At 49.6% G+C, this 18,845-nt stretch overlaps 1 protein-coding gene and 1 pseudogene across 7 annotated transcripts in view; both read right to left on the bottom strand.

The window, feature by feature from the left end:
* Positions 1-5,817: 5,817 nt before the first annotated feature.
* Positions 5,818-18,845, bottom strand: part of SLC12A3 (solute carrier family 12 member 3) — a 48,933-nt gene continuing 35,905 nt past the window's right edge. For 5 of the 7 annotated variants that reach the window (XM_017878802.1, XM_017878804.1, XM_017878803.1 and 2 more), the window contains 2 exons: positions 17,074-17,141; positions 5,818-8,387 (listed from right to left, as the gene is read on the bottom strand). In XM_017878802.1, coding sequence (XP_017734291.1) covers positions 8,246-8,387; positions 17,074-17,141 — 210 coding nt within the window. In that variant the 3' untranslated portion in view covers positions 5,818-8,245. Of the gene's footprint in view, positions 8,388-17,073; positions 17,142-17,164; positions 17,291-18,845 lie in introns of those variants that run through there. The other 2 variants (XM_017878805.1, XM_017878806.1) reach the window with 2 other exon arrangements.
* Positions 14,519-16,237, bottom strand: LOC108533864 (40S ribosomal protein S24 pseudogene; annotated as a pseudogene).

Here is an 18,845-nt window from a genome sequence, read left to right as displayed (position 1 = left end):
TTTTTTTTTTTTTGAGATGGGGTCTCACTGTCACCCAGGCTGGAGTGCAGTGGTGCAATCTCGGCTCACTGCAGCCTCCGCCTTCTGGATTCAAGAGATTCACCTCCCTCAGCCTCCCGAGTAGCTGGGATTACAGGTGCCCGCCACCATGTCTGGCTAATTTTGGTATTTTCAGTAGAGATAGGGTTTTACCACGTTGGCCAGGCTGGTCTCAAACTCCTGGCCTCAAGCAATCTGCCTGCCTCGGCCTCCCAAAGTACTGGGATTACAGGCATGAGCCACCGCACCTGGCCACCTGGGTATTAAGTCCAGCATCCATTAGCTATTCTCCCTAATTCTCTCCTTCCCCTCACCCTCCTCCCACACTGACAGGCCCCAGTGTGTGTCGTCCCCTCCCACGTGTCCATGTGCTGTCATCATTCAGCTCCCTTTTCTGATCTGAAGGTTTACCTGTCTGCAAGTACAACCTATTGACCTCCAGGGCTCTCTCTCAAGATCTCACTCAGCACTTTGACAACTGGCTCACAAGCTTCCCCTCCACCCCTTGCCCACCTTAACAACTCCAGCGTCCAGCTCACACTCTCACGATATTTAGCTCACTTCCTTTTATCTTGTCTCCACTTTGCTCTACCACCCATTGGTATGATCCATTCATTTGTTCTTCATTCATTCATTCTGCAGACATTTATTGGGTGTCTACTCTGCTAAGCTGTGCTGCACCCTAGGGTAAGAGATGAGTCAGATATGTCCCCCCTCAAAGCTGACATGCAGTCTTTCAGCTGTTTCAGCAGTTAAGATATTGAAATACCCCTGTGCCTGTTGGGTCCACAGTCCCCGCCCTGAGTCCCCTCCAGCTGCCCTGGGCCCTCCCCTGGTCTCCCTCCCATCCAGCAACTAAAAGGTGCATCTCAAGTCCCACCTTTGTAGACCTCATAGGCAATTGGTGGACACCATAGAGTTTGGTGTGCTCAAGATGTTTAGTTCCTCCAGAGTGTCAGGCTGTGAAGTGCACACGTACTGACCACAAACTTCGTTCTTCTCCATCTCCCCGTCTCCCACATCGACTGCATATTCTTTGTTGTTGTTGTTTGTTTGTTTTTGAGACAGGGTCTCACTCTGTTGCCCAGGCTGGAGTTCAGTGGCACCATCTCAGCTCACTGCAGGCTCAACCTCCTTGGTTTAAGCCATCCTCCTGCCTCAGCCCCCAAGTAGCTGGGACTACAGGTGCATGCCACCACGCCTGGCTAATTTTTGCATTTTTAGTAGAGATGGGGGTTTTACCATGTTGTCTAGGCTAGTCTAGAACTCCTGACCTCAAGTGATCCGCCTGCCTTGACCTCCCAAAAGGCAGGGATTATAGGTGTGAGCTACTGTGCCCGCCCCACTGCATGTTTTTGTTGCTGTTGTTGTTCTGGGGTTTTTTGAGACAGAGTCTCACTCTGTGGCCCAGGCTGGAGTGCCGTGACACCATCTTGGCTCACTGCAACCTCTGCCTCCTGGATTCAAGCAATTCTCCTGCCTCAGCCTCCTGAGTAGCGGGGACTACAGGTGGCCACCACCATGCCCGGCTAATTTTTTTTTTTTTTTTTCATAGAGATGGGGTTTCACCTTGTTGGCCAGGTTGGTCTCAAACTCCTGGCCTCAAGTAATCCACCTGTCTTGGCCTCCCAAAGTGCTGGGATTACAAACATGAGGCACCACGCCCAGCCTGCAGGTTCTTTTTGTCTTTATGCTACTAGCATTTCAAATCTTTTTTTTTTTTTTTTTTTTTTTAGATGGAGTCTGGCTCTGTCGCCCAGGCTGGAGTGCAGTGGCCGGATCTCAGCTCACTGCAAGCTCCGCCTCCCAGGTTCACGCCATTCTCCTGCCTCCGCCTCCCAAGTAGCTGGGACTACAGGCGCCCGCCTCGTCGCCCGGCTAGTTTTTTGTATTCTTTAGTAGAGACGGGGTTTCACCGTATTAGCCAGGATGGTCTCGATCTCCTGACCTTGTGATCCGCCCGTCTCGGCCTCCCAAAGTGCTGGGATTACAGGCTTGAGCCACCGCGCCCGGCCGCATTTCAAATCTTGTCAAATCTTGCAGCTCACTTCCGGTCTCCCCATCCACCTGGGAGCTCACGGTCATCCTTCTTGAATCCCTCCCTCATGCCTTGTCCTTCCCTCTTTGCTTGGCCAGCCCCATTGCTGGGGAACATGTCACCTGCAATTTCCATGTTTGCTTTCTGACCTGGTGCTCAGGGGCCCTGCTAGGGCAGATCACAAGGGCAAGGGTCCTGAGAGTTTTGCACCCCAGGGCTACCAGACTTCAGCTACACCTTTCCTGCTGTGTGGCAAAAATGTCCCCCATTTTGTTGATTCATCATCGCTACCTTTTCTGCAGTTATTCTTTTCCTTGCACCGTCAATCTCTCCCCTCTGACCTATCGATACACTCAGGTCTCTATTACTCATCCTCACTCTGTAACAGAGACATTTATTGTTCAATGAATATTCACATCTTCCCCCAAATTTCACAGCACTCTTGCAGTTAGGTGGAGCCATGTGACTATTTGGCTTTGGCTACTGGGCTTTGAGTGGAAATAAATAACGTCCCTTCTGGGTGGAAGCATTTAAAAGCCAGTGTGTCACCCTCCAGCTCTCTTTTCCCTTCTTCAGTGAGCTGGAAGCTCCTGGTCAAGGTGGTGGCTTCCCAAGACAGGAGTAAGTTTGATCGTTGAGTCCTGATGTAGAGAAGAGGAACCCTGAAGAGCTGCCTGACTGTGGTAGGAATATTTGTAACAGAAACAGAACTTTGTCATGTAAGTCTCTCACATTGAGAGGACAATTTGTTACTGCAGCATAGCTTAGCATTACCCTAATACATGCCCTATGATAACAACAGTCAAAGCAGCTTTCCTTGAGTCTACTATTCCCTCGGGTTTCCACTCTATTTCCCTCAATATCTCCATTGCTGACTTACTCAAGTATGAAGTCTCTAAGCAGGGCTGCTCTTTCTTTTCCTGTCTACAAATTCATTCCTCAATCCCTGGCCCTTGACCTGCTGCTTTACCTAATTATTCCCTGCAAGGCTCCCAGTGATGCCACAACCCCAAATTCAACAGCACCTTCAGTGGCTCCAGCCCCTTTGCAGACAGGTACTACGTGGTCGACTCTGAGCTTCTTTCATCCCCTTCTCTGGTGCCTCCTCGGTGATCTGAGTTTTATTCCTGTCCCTCCAATGCTCTTTTCAAGTCTGCCTCACCACTGACCCTTCTTCACTCTGCCTCCTAAATATAGCCCTTCCCAAGGTCTAGCTCTGTTGTTTCTTTGTACTTTCTCTCTTGATCTCACCTAAGCTATGACTTCCATGTCCCTGACCATGACCATGACTCCCAAATCTGTTTACGGTCACTGCTCTCAAAGAGCTGCAGGCTAACAGGGAACACCTTGAGCTCTTCCCAGGCTCCCGGACCACAGGTCTGACTACCTGGGCATTCTCACACTTAAAGTACCAAACTCAAATCAATTTGCTTTCTCTTTCCCTTCAGCATTAAGCCTGTTACTCTGCCCTTCATATTACATGACTGCTACTTCTCCTGCTCTTTTATTTATTTATTTATTTATTTATTTATTTATTTATTTATTTATTTTGAGATAGAGTCTTGCTCTGTCACCCAGGTTGGAGAGCAGTGGCACAATTACAGCACTGCAGCCTCAACCTCTCAGGTTCAAGCGATCCTCCCACCTCAGCCTCCGGAGTAGCTGAAGCCACAGGTGCGCACCACCACATCCAGCTAACTTTTTTTTTTTTGTAAAGATAGGGTTTCATCATGTTGCCCAGGATGGTCTCAAACTCATAGGCTCAGGTGATCACCCTGCCTTGGCCTCCCACAGTGTTGGGATTACAGGCATGGGCCACGGTGCCCGGCCCAGTCTTGCTTTCCTATGCACACTTGCCTCACGCTCCAGGAAAACTGGCTTGTTTCTTGTTCTCCAAACATGCCCAGGGCAATCCTTCCTCTGTCTTTTGCTCAAGCTACCCCTGCTGCCCGGAAAGCCTTCTTCCCACCCCAGCTCTCATTTCTGTCTTTCTGTTGAATCCCACCAATCTCTGGAACCTATTAGGCCAAAAAATGATCTAGAGAAACTCGAAATCCTTGGATCCAAAGGCTCACACCACAGGGGAGTAGGAAGTGATGGGCTGAGAAGGGCAGTGGGTTGGGGATGACCAAGGAATGTGTACCCCTTTTGTACACCATGTTGCCTATAAAGACTTTCCTAATACCCTTGACCTTATGTGTTTGCTCCCTCCTTTGCAAACGTAGAATGTTTTATTTGTAACTTTCATGAGTTAGAATAAAACCACTTGTCCTTCCTTGCTACTGTCTTTCATCTATCAGACATTTTGCTTTCTGGCCTCCCAGCCAGGTGGTTCTTCTGAGAGTATTTATAGAACTGTATTTGTGATGGCTCCCTTTTAGGAAGTGGGTGCGTATGTTGTACTTTTGCTTTCGGTCACAGGATGAAACCTCACTTCAAGTGGGAAATTACCAATGAAGCTGGTGGCTGGGCTTTCCTGCGCCCCATTTCTGTGAACATTCTTGGAGTTGGCAGCATTTTTTCCCTGACATCCTGAGCTATACACAGCTATGAACCAAACCTGGCTGCTTTGCATGTGCCTGAAGGCCTCCCAGCCAGGCGGTTCTTCTGGAACATTCCAGCTGGTCTCATCCCTGTGAGCCCCTCCTGCCCCTCACCACTCTGGACAGTCCAGGCAGGGGTTTAGAAGGAAATTCATCTGCACTGGGACTCTCCATGTGCTAAGGCGGCCCACAGCTTTTTGCCTGGGTAAGCAGACCCCAGAGAGCCCATTGGGTGAAAAATAGGTGGTACTGTAATTACTTCAAAGCCATAGCAAGTCTGGGCAGGCACTGAGGGAGGATACTAAACCTGGAGGCTGAAATGCAGAGGGCAAAACTGGGAGCTAACTGGGCAGTGGATCCCAGGGGAGAGATGGGAGGAGCCCCTGCTGGGGCGGCCGCTGGGGCTGAGGCTGGCCCTGACCCTGATGGTTCCCTCCTCTGCCAGCACAGAGGAAGGGAAGGCTTCATGGATAGTACTTCCTACTGCACAAACTCCTAAATGGGAAGCATTTTGTCATCCAAAGGCAGGGACAGATAGGCAGTGTGACCCTATATCTCTTACCCTAATAGGCCAAATAATGATCTAGAGAAACTCAAAATCCTTGGATCCAAAGGCTCACACCACAGGGGAGTAGGAAGTGGTGGGCTGGGAAGGGTAGTGGGTTGGGGGTGACCAAGGAATGTGTACCCCTTCCCCTTAACCCCCACCTCCTGATGCAGCCACAATTTTTGTCAACCACTCCTGGGCCAAACAGCAGTCACTGTCAGGTCAGCTGGCTGGGGACACCTGTTCTGGTCCAATTCTTTCATTTCATCGGCTGGAGGGCTCCCAGAGAGGTGAAGGGGCATATCTGAGGTCACACAGCCAGTTTTGGGGAGACACTGAAACTCAAATCCCAGTCTCCTGGTGGCCTTGCCATGGCTTGTTACCTCTCTGTGTCAGGCAAGATGGGAAATGCTGGGAGACTTTGATAAAGGCTGACAAAAATGGTTCCCTGTGAGTCTGCAAATGCATGGAAGAGAATCAAAGGGAAAATAAATGACTCCTATAAATATTTATGTCAAAATCTGGCACTATGACCTGCAGAACCAGTAGGGGCTCTGAGAAAAGTTCAATCCAGGGTTGGAAAAACAATAGTTAATTTTTTTCAAAACACTCAGCAGAGCTGAAAAACAGTGTGTTCCAAAACAAGTAAGTTCCGTTGACTGAGTGACCATAGTTTTTATTCATTTCATTGTTTATGGCCTCGCTGTTAAAGCTTTTTTTTGTTGTTTAATAAAGCTGTTATTATTGTTAAAAACATACTATTTCTGACATCATGAAATTTTTTTTTTTGACACCCAAAGCCAAAACATTCTCTGTTTTTTGGATCAAGGACTCCTTGAGGTTTGAAGAACCAGAAAATTGTTTTCCATGTGGCTCTAGAAAGGCCAGCATTCCCTAAGGGATGCTTCCCCTTATCTGGAGTTAAGAATTGTCCCAGTGTCCAGCTCAATGGCTCGGAGGCAGGCCCATCCTCCAGGTCCCTCGGAGCAGGAGAGCTGTTCCCAGTCAGCTTGACCAGGCCCCAGTCCCTCGCAGCAGGCCCTAAGGCAGTCAGTGAGGCTTTAGAACAGCCTTGGAGGCCCAAGCCTTCTGGGCTTTGCAGTCTGATGACCTGAGAAATGCTAACATCCTTTGGGTTGTAACTCCAAAAAGGAGACTTCAGATCTCCTTCTAAATTCTGGAGATCTTTAGTCTTCTGAAGTCTAAAGTGTAGGCACTGCAGCAGTCTTGGAGGAAGCTGACAAAACCCTAAAGTGTCTGTTCCTTCAGCCACCCCAGAGCCATTGGAAGAAGGCACAGGCCGTCGTACCAGCAAACAACTCACCTTTATGCTTCTTGGTTATGTCTAGAGCTGCAAATACCCTTTCGCTTGGCCTCACCCACTGGCATTCGATGCCAGTGCTCTTGCACCCTAGCTTTGGGGGCTCAAACACTGGGGGTGTTCAATGTGTCGTGACCTGAATGTCTTCTGTGAGCCAGGTATAGGTCCTTTCTCCATCTCCCTCGTCCCAGCTTCTCTCCCACCTCCAACCCCACTCTTAACAGCCCCTCCCTGCCAGCCCCCTCTACTGCCTGCTCTTTCCATCTCTTGCAGGTGGCTCCTCCTCCCCTCTCCTTTCACCTGGTCTTGGGCTGGCTTGGACCTGCTCCTGCCTTTCTGATCCTTGCCAACCTTGCCATCTCTACACCCCTCTCCATGTCCTCATTCTTGACATCCTTGCCCTCTGTTCTTAACCATGCCTGAAATCTTACCACTTGCCACTAGACTCCTTCAACCTTGCCCCTTCTTTAAAACTCTTTTTTGACTCTCCTGCCATCAATACCCTTCCTCATGTGTTCTGTCAATCCGCTTTTCTTCCCCGTAAGATGAGCTGGGAAAATGGCAATGACACCCAGCTCAGCCGGACTCCCTGTGTGTGGACAAATGCAGGGCACAACAGAAAGGTGGCCATGCCTTTCAAATGTGTGGGTCCCCACCCATGAGTGGATCCCAAAGTCATTTTATTGGATTGCAACCAACAGTGAAAAATAAATAGAACAGAACATACTGGAGGGCGTCCCCCAGGGAAGGGTAAGCATTGTTTTGTGACATTTTTGTTTTCGTCGTTTCTGTGTGTGTGCGTTGCAAGTCTCAGTGTGAAATATATTTCTTACTGTGGGTTGCAACCAAAAAAGTTCAAAAAGTCCCTTGTCTAAAGAACCAATGAAGACATCAAAGACCCATTATTGAAGGTGACGGGAGTGAGAAGTGGCCAAGAAATTTGCCTGGGCCGGGCACAGTGGCTCAGGCCTGTAACCCCAGCACTTTGGGAGACCGAGGCGGGTGGATCACCTGAGGTCAGGAGTTCAAGACCAGCCTGGTCAACATGGTGAAACCTCCTCTCTACTAAAAATACAAAGATTAGCTGGGCATGGTGGCAGGTGCCTGTAATCCCAGCTACTCGGGAGGCTGAGGCAGAAGAAATGCTTGAACCCAGGAGGCGGAGATTGCAGTGACCTGAGATCGTGCCATTATACCGCAGCCTGGGCGACAAGAGAAAAAAAACTCCATCTCAAAAAAAAAAAAAAAAAAAAAAAAATTGCCTGACTGTGAAGACTCAGAGAGAGCCCTGCATTCCTTAGAGAACCTGTAGGTCCTACAGGTGGGGCTGCCATTCTCCTACTGGAGGAAGCAGGGCATGGTTTAGGAACTTTCACCCAGGAAGGTCTGTAGAAACTGTCAAGATTCACACTCAGCATTCGGACTCCAATTTGCATACAAATCAAAGACTGAACTCTTAATTAATGGTCATCAAAATCAAAAGAAAGCGTTTAAAAGGAATAGGATCCTTTAGAGAGTTTTCCTTGCAGCTCCATCTGCTATTTCTCCAGCCCATAAAATCAAGACCCAGAGAATGTGTCCCATGTAAGCGGAGTCCGGCCAGATTTGGAAATCTACCATCTTTTTCGGTGAGATCATCAGATGCTGCCACTTAAAGTGCAACAGAACATGAGTCTCATCCCTGTGGACTGGAGGCAGCCGAGTTCCAACTCATCCCACGCACCCAGAGCCGTGGACAGGGGTGGCCAAGCCTGGAGTTACTGGCAGTAAAAGGTGAGCACATTTTCCTGGTTTCCTCGGATCAGGATGACTGGAGGTCTGAGGTCCTGGGACAGGGTCTCCAGCCAGGCCATGTACAGAGAGCTGGGGCACTCCCCCTTCCTCCCTATGGGCAAAGTGCTGCAAAGCATGAAAAAGCAGCAGAGGAGTGATTACCATGGGGCCTCTCCACACCCCAAGCTCCTGGTTTGTTTTCAGAACAGCGAGTCTGTTTACTGTCCCTCAGAGCTCCTTCCACCCACCCTAAGAATGACCTCCTCACTTTCCGCACAAACATGACCCAGAATGGACCTTCTGTCGTGAAGCGTTTCCAAACAAAGCCATGGCCCACAAGCCCCATGGGATCTAGTCCTCGCCAAGCCCACGACCTCACCTCCTCCCACCCTCGCCTTGCTCACCCCTGATGCCCTGTGGCTTTCTTTCCATTCCTAAAACAACGCCAAGCTCACTTCTGCCTCCAACATTTGCACTTGACGTTCTCCCCACCAAGTGGGGAAAGAGCGGCCCCAGCTCTGCACCTGGTCACTTCCTTTGAGTCAGGCAAGTTCATCCACCTCCTTCCCTGGTCACTTCTCCAGGGCAGGCCGCCCACACCTCTTCCTCGCATCACCCCACTTTACTGTCTTCAGAGCCCTCCACAGTCCCAACAGCATCTTCTGATTTATGTGCTTGTCTCCCCACATTAGAATGTTCGCTCACAAGCAGGCCGGATCTGTCTTGTTCACCCCCCTTTTCCCAGTGCCCAGAACACAGTCTGATACAGTCGGGCTCAGTTATATATTTGTTAAGTGGGCGACCCTTCCCCATCGGGCCACCCGCTTCATGCCAGGCTTGCCTCTTCAGCCCTGTGCCAGCCTGTGGCCACAGCAATGTGATATGTTCCTGTTCATTCATTGTCCAGCTCAGTGTTCTGGTCCTGCCTCCTGCCCTGTGCAGGAGGCCCTGGGAGCAAGACTCCACCACTGCCTATGGGGAGGCCCCTTCTCTTAACTGTGCAAAGCTGCATGAATAAAAAGATGCCCTGGGAATGCTGTTCAGCCATGTCTTCCAACTATTTCAGGAAGTGACTTTTCTACTATCTGGAGAATTCCAAAAATGCATTGGGATGGCCACAGCTGCCCAGCTCTGGGCTTCGGGAGGGTCTCTGAGCTCCAGCAGGGTCTCCCAGGTCCAGCTGGTGCCACGTGAAGTTGGGGCACCAGCACCTTCCGTGCGACTCACTTGAATGTCTGTTTTCCCCAAGTACATCCCCCTGGGGAACGGGCAGGGCCCACAGCACCACGTTCCTTCACAGCTGGGGGAACTGGGGCGGGAGGAGGATGCTGGAGCACTGGGATCAGAGCCAGGCTCTGGCATCTGAGTCGTGGCTTTGCCACTTCCTCAGCCAGATGACCTTGGCAGAGTTTCTCTTCTCTAAAGCAAGAACACAAAAACCTCCCTCTCAGGATGTTTGTGACGCTAAAGCCGGCAAAGCACACGCAGGCACAGCACAATGCCTGGCACACAGTGAGCGCTCCGTAAGGTCAGCAGCTGTCATCAGCACTTAGTACTGACCAGCACGCGACAGCTAAGCCAGTGGCGGCAAAGCTGGAACTTGAACCGAGGTCTTGGCATCTTCCCTCCGCAGCAGCCTCTGCTCACAGCGACTCCAACCTCCTCTGAGAAGGGTAACTGGGATCCTAAACAGCTGTGTCATACTTGAAGTTCCATCCACAAAGCTTCACCTGGGACAAGCCCTACCCTCCTTTAAAAGACAATGTCCTGGGCCGGGCGTGGTCACGCCTGTAACCCCAGCACTTTGGGAGCCTGAGGCGGGTGGATCACTTGAGCCCAGGAGTTTGAGACCAACCTGGGCAACATGGTGAGACCTTGTCTTTACAAAAAATACAAAAATTAGTTGGGCATGATGGCACACGCCTGTGGTCCCAGCTACTCAGGAAGCTGAGGCGGGAGGATCATTTGAGCCTGGGAGGTCGAGGCTGCGGTGAGCATGATTGCGCCACTGCACTGCAGCCTGGGCAACAGAGTGAGACTGTCTCAAAACAAACAAACAAACAAAAAAGGTCTCAAAAATTAGGGAAGGCGGGTTGGCCCAAGGCCATTTCATTAAGCTATAGTCATCTGAGTTCAAATATTTAGTGACTTTCCAGGGGAAAGGGACATAGGACTACTGAGACCAAACTCTCCTGACTGAGCAGTTATGCAAGAGGCAGACAATGCCATCCAGGAAGCAGTAACTGATTTCAGGGACTGAATTCAGAAACGTCAAAGGCCACGAGAGAAATGGTGCCTGTATCATGGGGGTGGGGAACACCCATCACCCCTGTGGTGAACTTTTAAGCTTCAGCATGGAGTTCCCTCCCCCAACAGAGCCTGTCCCCTGTCCAAGAGACAGCTGTCTTTAAAATCACCCCGCCCCCACACCAATCAATGACGTGATATGCACGCCTTGAGCTACTAATCTTCAGAAATAAAGCTGTTCCAGAACAAAGGAACATTTTTTTTTTCAGAATTACATCTCTTAGCCACAAAGAAAGGCGGCTTCAGATCTAACCTAGATGTGAAAGACAGCCCTACATCAGAACCACAGTCACAAGCTCCAGATGCAATTCCCACTTCCTGTCTGCAAGACCCTGGCCAAGCTGCTTAACTCCTCTGAAGCTGCTTCCTCATCTCTAAAGTAGGAGTGAGGGGGTGATTATAGTAGAGTTTTGAGGCCAGGCACAGTGGCTCATGCCTGTAATCCCAGCATTTTGGGAGGCCAAGGCAGGTAGATTGCTTGAATCCAGGAGTTGGAGACCAGCCTGGGCCAACATGGTAAAATCCTGTCTCCATAAAAAATACAAAAAACTAGCCAGGCCTGGTGGCATGTGCCTGTAGTCCCAGCTACTTGGGAGGCTGAGGTAGGAGGATTGTTTGAATCCTGGGAGGTGGAGGTTGCAGTGAGTTGAGATCTCACTACTGCTCTCTAGCCTGGGTGACAGAGTAAGACCCCGCCTCAAAAACAAAGAAAATTATAGGACCAAAGAGGCCCGAGTCACAGGTTACAAAAAGTAAAACAACAACAACAACAACAACAAAAAAAAAAACAAAGAGGTTGCAGTGAGCTGAGATCCTGCCACTGCACTCCAGCCTGGGTGACGGAGTGAGACGCTGTCTTAAAATTAGGGCTTTGCAAATTCATAAGGCCTGATGCCTTGAGTATCATATAGAGGCCCAAGCCCCATAAAATGCAATGTTGATTATTACTATTTTGATTATTGCTGTTTGGCTTTGAGGAGGGAGTGTTTTTAGAAAAAAAGAGGCATCTGGACCCAATAGGAATATGTTGCTAGGCTAGTCAAAGGTTGTTGGGCTCTTTATGAGGCTGGTTTATCAACTGTGCTGGGGTAGCTGAGCTCAAACCTGGGGCCATTTGATAACCCACTGATTAGTGAACAGCAGTTGACCAAGTGCTACCTCAAACTGGCTCTAGAAAATGCCCCAAGCATGCTCTCCCAAATGCTAGACAATGTGATCTAATCATTTCACGGAGGCTTGGGAGATTTTTTTTTTTCCCCTTCCTCAGAATTTCTGGGCTGCACCCTAGAGCCTGGTTTGGAAGGCACCGAGGAACTTGCATTTTCCACAGTCCCCTGGTAGTTCTGATGAAGCAGACCCTCTGACTGAACTTGTAGAGAAACACTAGGCATGGCTCCAGGTTGGAGATTAATGATGGAAAGATGCAGCTGCTCTGTCCTCCTGGTGGACTTGGCCCAATAGCTGGGGCCTCTGGGCAACAGCTGTAGCTACTGGCATGGGGTGGGACGCCCTGGGCAGGGGTCTTCTCTTGGGTCACTGGATTTATAATCACTTGTATCGGCAAATCCCACAAAGGCTGGTAGGTGGGGATTGGTTTTCCCTGTGAGTTTGGGGGACGGTGGTGGGAATGGGGGGTGGGAAGGGAGAGATTCCAACTGATGGTCACCTCCTGGGATGAAATTCTTCATCTTATGGCTTAAGAGACCGAGAGACTGATTTTTTTTTTTTTTTTTTTTTTTTTTTTTGGTACAGACAGGGTCTCACTATGTCGCACAGGCTGGTCTTCAACTCCTGAGCTTGATCAATCCTTCAGCCTCAGCCTCCCAAAGTGCTGGGATTACAGGCATAAGCCACTAAGCCCAGCTGAGACTGACTCATTTTAATGACAAATAAACTTAGAATCACAGCATGTTAGCATGAAAGAGAATCTTGGAAATACTTTTGTTAACTATTTATAATTAGGGAAACTGAGGCTAGAAAGACATGGGGTCTCACCCAAGGCCACACAGTGGGCTAATGGCATAGACAAAATGCACACATGCCTCTCTGAACAGAGGCGGCACTAAGCTGTGGTCTGGCACACCCATGCACACCCACCAGGCACCATACCCAAGGAAGAGTCTGGGGAGGCGTCCCAGGACGAAGCCATTTCCACTGTCTCGCACTCGGACCCAGCCCTCACCCTGGACCAACCTTGCCCTAGGAACATTCTCTGCTAGGTGTTGGCAAGAGGTCTGGAGATAAGCCCAGCCCCTTTCCTTATCACTGTTCTCCAAGGAAACATGGGGCACTTTCTTTGTACAAAAAAAAAAATGTCCCTAAAGCCCCAGGAAGCATTGTTCTGGGCAGAGCCAGCCTCCTGAGTGTGCAGCCAGCACAGTCACATGGGGCCTTCTGCTCAGGAGGGTCCCTTGTTTGTCTAATGCCCTGCTGTCACCATCTTGACATTCTTTTTCTTCTAATGCCTTAAGTCACACAAGAAAGTGTTGCAAGTGACAGTTCAACCCAATTGACTACACTATAAATTATATCACTATCTGCGGCCGGGCACTGTGGCTCACGCCTGTAATCTCAGCACTTTGGGAGGCTGAGGTGGGTGGATCACCTGAGGTCAGCAGTTCGAGATCAGCCTGGCCAACATAGTGAAACCCCATCTCTACTAAAAATACAAAAAATTAGCCGGGCAAGGTGGCAGTATTCGGGAGGCTGAGGCAGGAGAATCACTTGAACCCAGGAGGCGGAGGTTGCAGTGAGCTGAGATCACACCACTGCACTCCAGCCTTGGCGACAGAGTGAGACTCTATCTCAAAAAAAAAAAAGTTATATCACTATCTGAGAAATAAATGCAATCATTCTTTAAAAAATAAATAAAAAAAGCACACACTGGCATTAGGGACATCAGGGCATGAGGAATACTGTGTCCCAGGGGCAGACTGACAATGGTCTGTTGTTAGACTTCTGTGCTTTTACACTCATCTGCTAAGAAGGGTTTGCACACTGCATAGGATATTAGGAATCATGAAGAATTCTGTATGCTCTACTGTCTACTGGCACATAGGCAGTGACTGGGAAGAACAGAAACTATAAGTCAGAACCATTTGCTACAGTCTGAATATTCATATCCCCCCAAAATTCACACGTTGAAATCCATATCCCCAGGGTGATGGTTTTAGGAGATGGGGCCTTTGGGAGATGATGAGGTTATGAGAGTGGAGCCCTATGACCTATGAATAGGATTAGGGATTAGAGCTCTTATAAAGAGGCCCCAGAGAGCTCCCTGGCTCCTTCCACCAAGTGAGGACACAGCAAGAAGGCCCATCCATGAGTCAGCAAAGGAGCCCTGCCTCTGACTCTGAATTTACCAAGCTTCGATCTAGGACTTCCCAGCCCCTGGAGAAATAAATTTCTGTTATTGATAAGCCCAGCCTATGGTATTTGGCTATACCAGCCTGAATGTTCTAAGACATGATTCCTGAAAACTGCTTTAGTGTATGGAATTAGCGTTTGAGTATTATCCAAGCACGATTCTAGCTCTGTCATCCAGGCTGGAGTGCGGTCGCATGATCTTGGCTCACGGCAACCTCTGCCTCCCAGGTTCAAGCAATTCTCCTGTCTCAGCCTCCCAAGTAACTGGGATTACAGGTGTGCACCACCAGGCCTGGCTGATTTTTTGCATTTTTAGTAGAGATGGGGTTTCACTATGTTGACCAGGCTGGTCTCAAATTCCTGACCTCAAGTGATCCACCTGCCTTGGCCTCCCAAAGTGCTGGGATTACAGGCATGAGCCACCACACCCAGCCCCAAGCACGTTTCTAATTGCCTGAACCACTCTCCTGGTGACAAAATTCCACTAACTGGTAAAAGCAAAAATTTTACCTCTGTCCTGTCAATGAAGAGTAACTGGTGCTGGTGCCTTTTGAATTCTCCTGGGCATCTTTTTTTCACGTGAGAGTTTTTAGTTTATTAATCTTCTTGTAGAAAATCCACAATGGCCGCAGATAATGTCATTGCCACCCCTTTACTCCTTTGGCTGTGATCCAATCTCCAGCCCACCTTTTGCCAATACCAACACTGGCCTTTACAGTCCCCGTAACTTCCTTCATTCTGTTCTTGCATTCCTTTCATTGCTTTTTTGAGGTCTTTTTCTTCTCATACAGGCCATGTCTTTCAAGTCTATGTTTGGGTTTACTTTTCTTTGCATAATCCAAGGAATCATAAATTATGCCAAAGCTAGTTGTTTTCCCACCACCAAAATTAGTTCTAAATCCAAATGCATAGATGATATTCAGTGTGGTCTTGTACATTTTGGCTAGTTTGTCCGGAATTTCTATCTTAGGTACTGTTGCCTTCCCAGGGTGAAGGACATAGATGACCGTTTGTTTCCTCTGAAGTAGTCAGTTGGTCATGACCTTCCTAGTTTGGATACTTACTGGTTCATTCATAATGGCAGTCAATCCTCAGACAGCCAGGGAGGAAAAACCCTCATGGACATCTTAAGACAGACTGGAGGTCCAGAAACCTCCAGGTCAGGTCTCCAAACTGGTTGTTTAGCTGCTAGCCTTTGGTGAGACCTAGGAGGATGCATATCCTCAAGCTTTATCTACTTATCTGCTAGAAGCCATTGGCCATTTTCAGTCTGAACCCGTTCGCTGTTTTGATCTTCTCAAAGGGGCACTTACACTACTTAAAAGAAACACTGCCAGTGCTCTCCTGAAAGAGAGTATTGCAGACACAGCAGTAAGGGATGCATGCAACTTATATAGTACTCAAGCAACAGAAGTAGTGGGAACATAAGTTTGAGTTGCTTTTATCACCCTCAATGGACCACTTGTTCTGAGGTCTCCTCTCATGAATCTAAGATCCTTAGATCCTGGCATCTGCAGTCCAGGTCAGATGGTGACAAGTCTGGGAATGGGTTGTATCACCAGAGCTGAAGGATCCCTCCCATCTAAGCACATCTTCCTAGAATAGCATATGGTGACAGGTTTTTGGGGACCTTCTTACCAGAGAAAAGCAAGCTTGATGAGGCACTTGTGGTTGCTCTCCAAGGCAGGACGCATTTTGCAGATTTATGGAAACGTTCAAACAGGTGAATGTTGAAAAATGATACCCTGAAGTTTCATGCCCACGTCATCATCTGTCTACATCAATGATCAACCTATGATCAGTTGTGTTGAACCCCCACCCCTCCTCCTTTCCACCATCATGAGATTTTTTAAAAAACAAATTCCATACATCCTATGTGAGAATGTAAGGGAGATTGCTTTGAAAGGGAAGGCCACATCTTGACCTTCTTAATATTTTCTGAGCAAGGTGCCCCACATTTTCGTTTTGTCCTAGGCCTTGTAAATTGTGTAGTTGATCCTGGTTTCAGGACATGAACAAACAGGTTCCACGGACGTTTCGGCTGTCCTGCAGAACCTAGCATCTGCAATCCAGGTCAGATGGTGACAGGTCTGGGAGTGGGTTGCACCACCAGAGCCGAAAGATCCCTTCTGTCTGATTCCCAGGTGGTTGGCCCCCAGGAAATGCAGGAGAGGCCAGTTACTTGCTTTGGCAAAGACCCCTTGTCCCCCGAGCTGAGGGCTTGGCTGCTCATGTTCTTCTTCTTCTTTCTTTCTTTTTTTTTTGAGACAGAGTTTCGCTCTTGTTGCCTAGGCTGGAGTGAAAAGGTGTGACCTTGGCTCACAGCAACTTCTGCCTCCCAGGTTCAAGCAATTCTCCTGCCTCAGCCTCCCGAGTAGCTGGGATTACAGATACGCCACCATGCCCAGCTAATTTTGTATTTTTAGTAGAGACAGGGTTTCTCCATGTTGGTCAGGCTGGTCTCGACCTCCCGACCTCAGGTGATCTGCCCGCCTCGGCCTCCCAAAGTGCTGGGATTACAGGCATGAGCCACTGTGCCGGGCTGATCATGTTCTTCTTACAGGCCTCAGAGAGAGCAGAGCCACCCTGAGACCTTAGGTGCATAGCTGTCACTTCCATCCCACATTCTGCTTGCTCAGCCCTGGCGAACACACCCCAGGGGTGGCTCAGAACTGGACGTGGGTCCAGTAGGAATAGCCAGGGCTGGGGTAGGCCTCTGTTTCTGTCGCTCAGGCTTGGAACTAACATCAGTTGGGAATGGCCGATAGCCAAGGAGGGCCAAGTGATTCCTGAACAACCAGGAGTCAATGTCCCTCTGGAAAGAGCTGGGTTCCCTCTTTGCCAAGTGGAATTTGGTAGGAAAAGGCAGCCAACAGGAAAAAGCAATGACAAGGGGCGGTCACTGATGCCTGGGACACGTGAGGCCCTTGACCCCTGCCAGCTGGAGCTCAGGTATAGGGCGGGCTCAGGCCCAGCCACGTGCTGAGAATCACCAGGGCTATGTTTATGGGGACTTTGGCCCTTCTGCTTCACAGGGGAAGGCTCGGGTCCTCCGTGGTGCCCCCGCTGAGCCCCTTCCCAGACCTGAGACACTTGACTCTTGACAGACTGGTCCTCCCACCAGCCAGGTACTACTTACATGACGACGAGAGCAGCGTCTCGGGAGTAATCCAGCAGAATCTCATTCAGCCTCACCTGCCGAAGGGACTGGGCGGGAGAAAGCCGAGTGGTCACTTCCCATATCCTCGAGGTCACTCGACCCTTCACCACGTCCATGGCCTCGTTAACATTTTCAACTGGATTCACGATTTACTTGTAGACTCTCCTGCCTCATAAATTCGTATAGACTCTCCTGCCTCCAGGAAGAAAGGGACCCTCAGAGTAATGGAGCACTAAGCTCACCTCTGCCAAGAAGCCTTCCATGGTTTTTCCTTGCCTGACTTTATGACCATAACCAGCAGGTTAGGGGGAAGAAAGAACACCTTACTAGGTTCAGATCTCAGCTGTCACATTTTGTAGCAGAGAGAACTTGAACAAGTCAGGTTGCCTTCCTGACCTTCATTGTCTTCATCTGTTAAATGGGTATGATGATACCTTCTCCAGGGGAATTTGGGGAGGATCAAATGAGACAACCTATGGAAAAGCAGCCGGCAGAGGGCCCGGTACACGAAAAATACTCTAGAAAAGACAGGGGAGCTCGGAGCAGGGACAGGTCACCCCACTTCTTCTGTAACAGAGTATTGGAAGGTCTCCTTCAGACACGAGGTTTTATTCAGCATTTTTCAAAGAGCCAGATGGCTGCGTGGGCCCTTTGGGGCAGGGTCTTGGGGCGGACAGATTAGGGAAGTCCCCAAAGCTTTCATGGGACTGGGTTGGGGGTGGGAGACTCCTTCCAATCCAAGGCCTATCTCAAATTGTTCAGAAATGATTGACATGCAGGCTCTGATCATGGACAGATGCCCTATCCTGGAGACCAGGAGACTCAGGGGAAGGGAGTTCACCTGGGGAAGGGATTCTGGACTTTGCACTGTAGTTATTTGGGGCGTACAGTGCTTGTTGTGGGAAGTGTCCTGCACATCGTAGGATGTTTGCCAGCATCCCAGGTCTCTCCTCACTGCCTGACAGTAGCAAACCCCACCCCCGAGTTGTGACAAGCAAAAATGTCTCCAGAGGTTGCCAAATGTCCCCAGGGGTAAAATCTCTCGTGGTGGAGAATGACCGACACTGGGGGTAGAAGTGGGACCCGCCCCCTGACCCCATCGCCCGCACTCCTAGAGCCCACTCCACCTTGACACAGTCACAGGACAGCTACAGGAGGAGGCCACACCCTCTCTTAGCCCTTAGAGTTCTGAAGGTGCTGTCCAGGAAGGGGCTCTGAGCTGTGGCAAGGGTAGGGTCTATAGAGGCTAAGCAGGGAAGGTCAGGCAGCTGTGGTGGCACACAGGACACATTTTTTTTTTTTCCTTTGAGATGAACTCTCACTCTGTTGCCCAGGCTGGAATGCAATGGCACGATCTTGGCTCACTGCAACTTCTCCCTCCCAGGTTCAAGTGATTCTCCTGCCTCAGCCTCCCAACTAGCTGGGATTACAAGCGCCTGCCACCATGCCCAGCTAATTTGTTTTTGTATTTTTAGTAGAGATGGGGTCTCACCATGTTGGCCAGGCTGGTCATGAACTCCTGACCTCAAGTGATCCACCTGCCTCGGCCTCCCAAGGTGCCAGGATTACAGGGGTGAGCCACCACGCCTGGCCTAACAGGACAGATTATACCCTGGCCATCACCATGAGTCTCAGGAATCTCTTCCACTCGGCATAGAGGAAGTGGGGAGGAGAAGGAGAAGGACTCCGGGCAGTCATGTCCACTGCCGGAGCTCACTCAAGATGGGCAGGAGGACCAGGCTCCCAGGTGA

Source organism: Rhinopithecus bieti, unplaced genomic scaffold (genome assembly GCF_001698545.2).
Source record: "Rhinopithecus bieti isolate Rb0 unplaced genomic scaffold, ASM169854v2 scaffold_11161, whole genome shotgun sequence".
NCBI lineage: Eukaryota > Metazoa > Chordata > Mammalia > Primates > Cercopithecidae > Rhinopithecus > Rhinopithecus bieti.
This window is presented reverse-complemented; position numbering and strand designations above follow the sequence as displayed.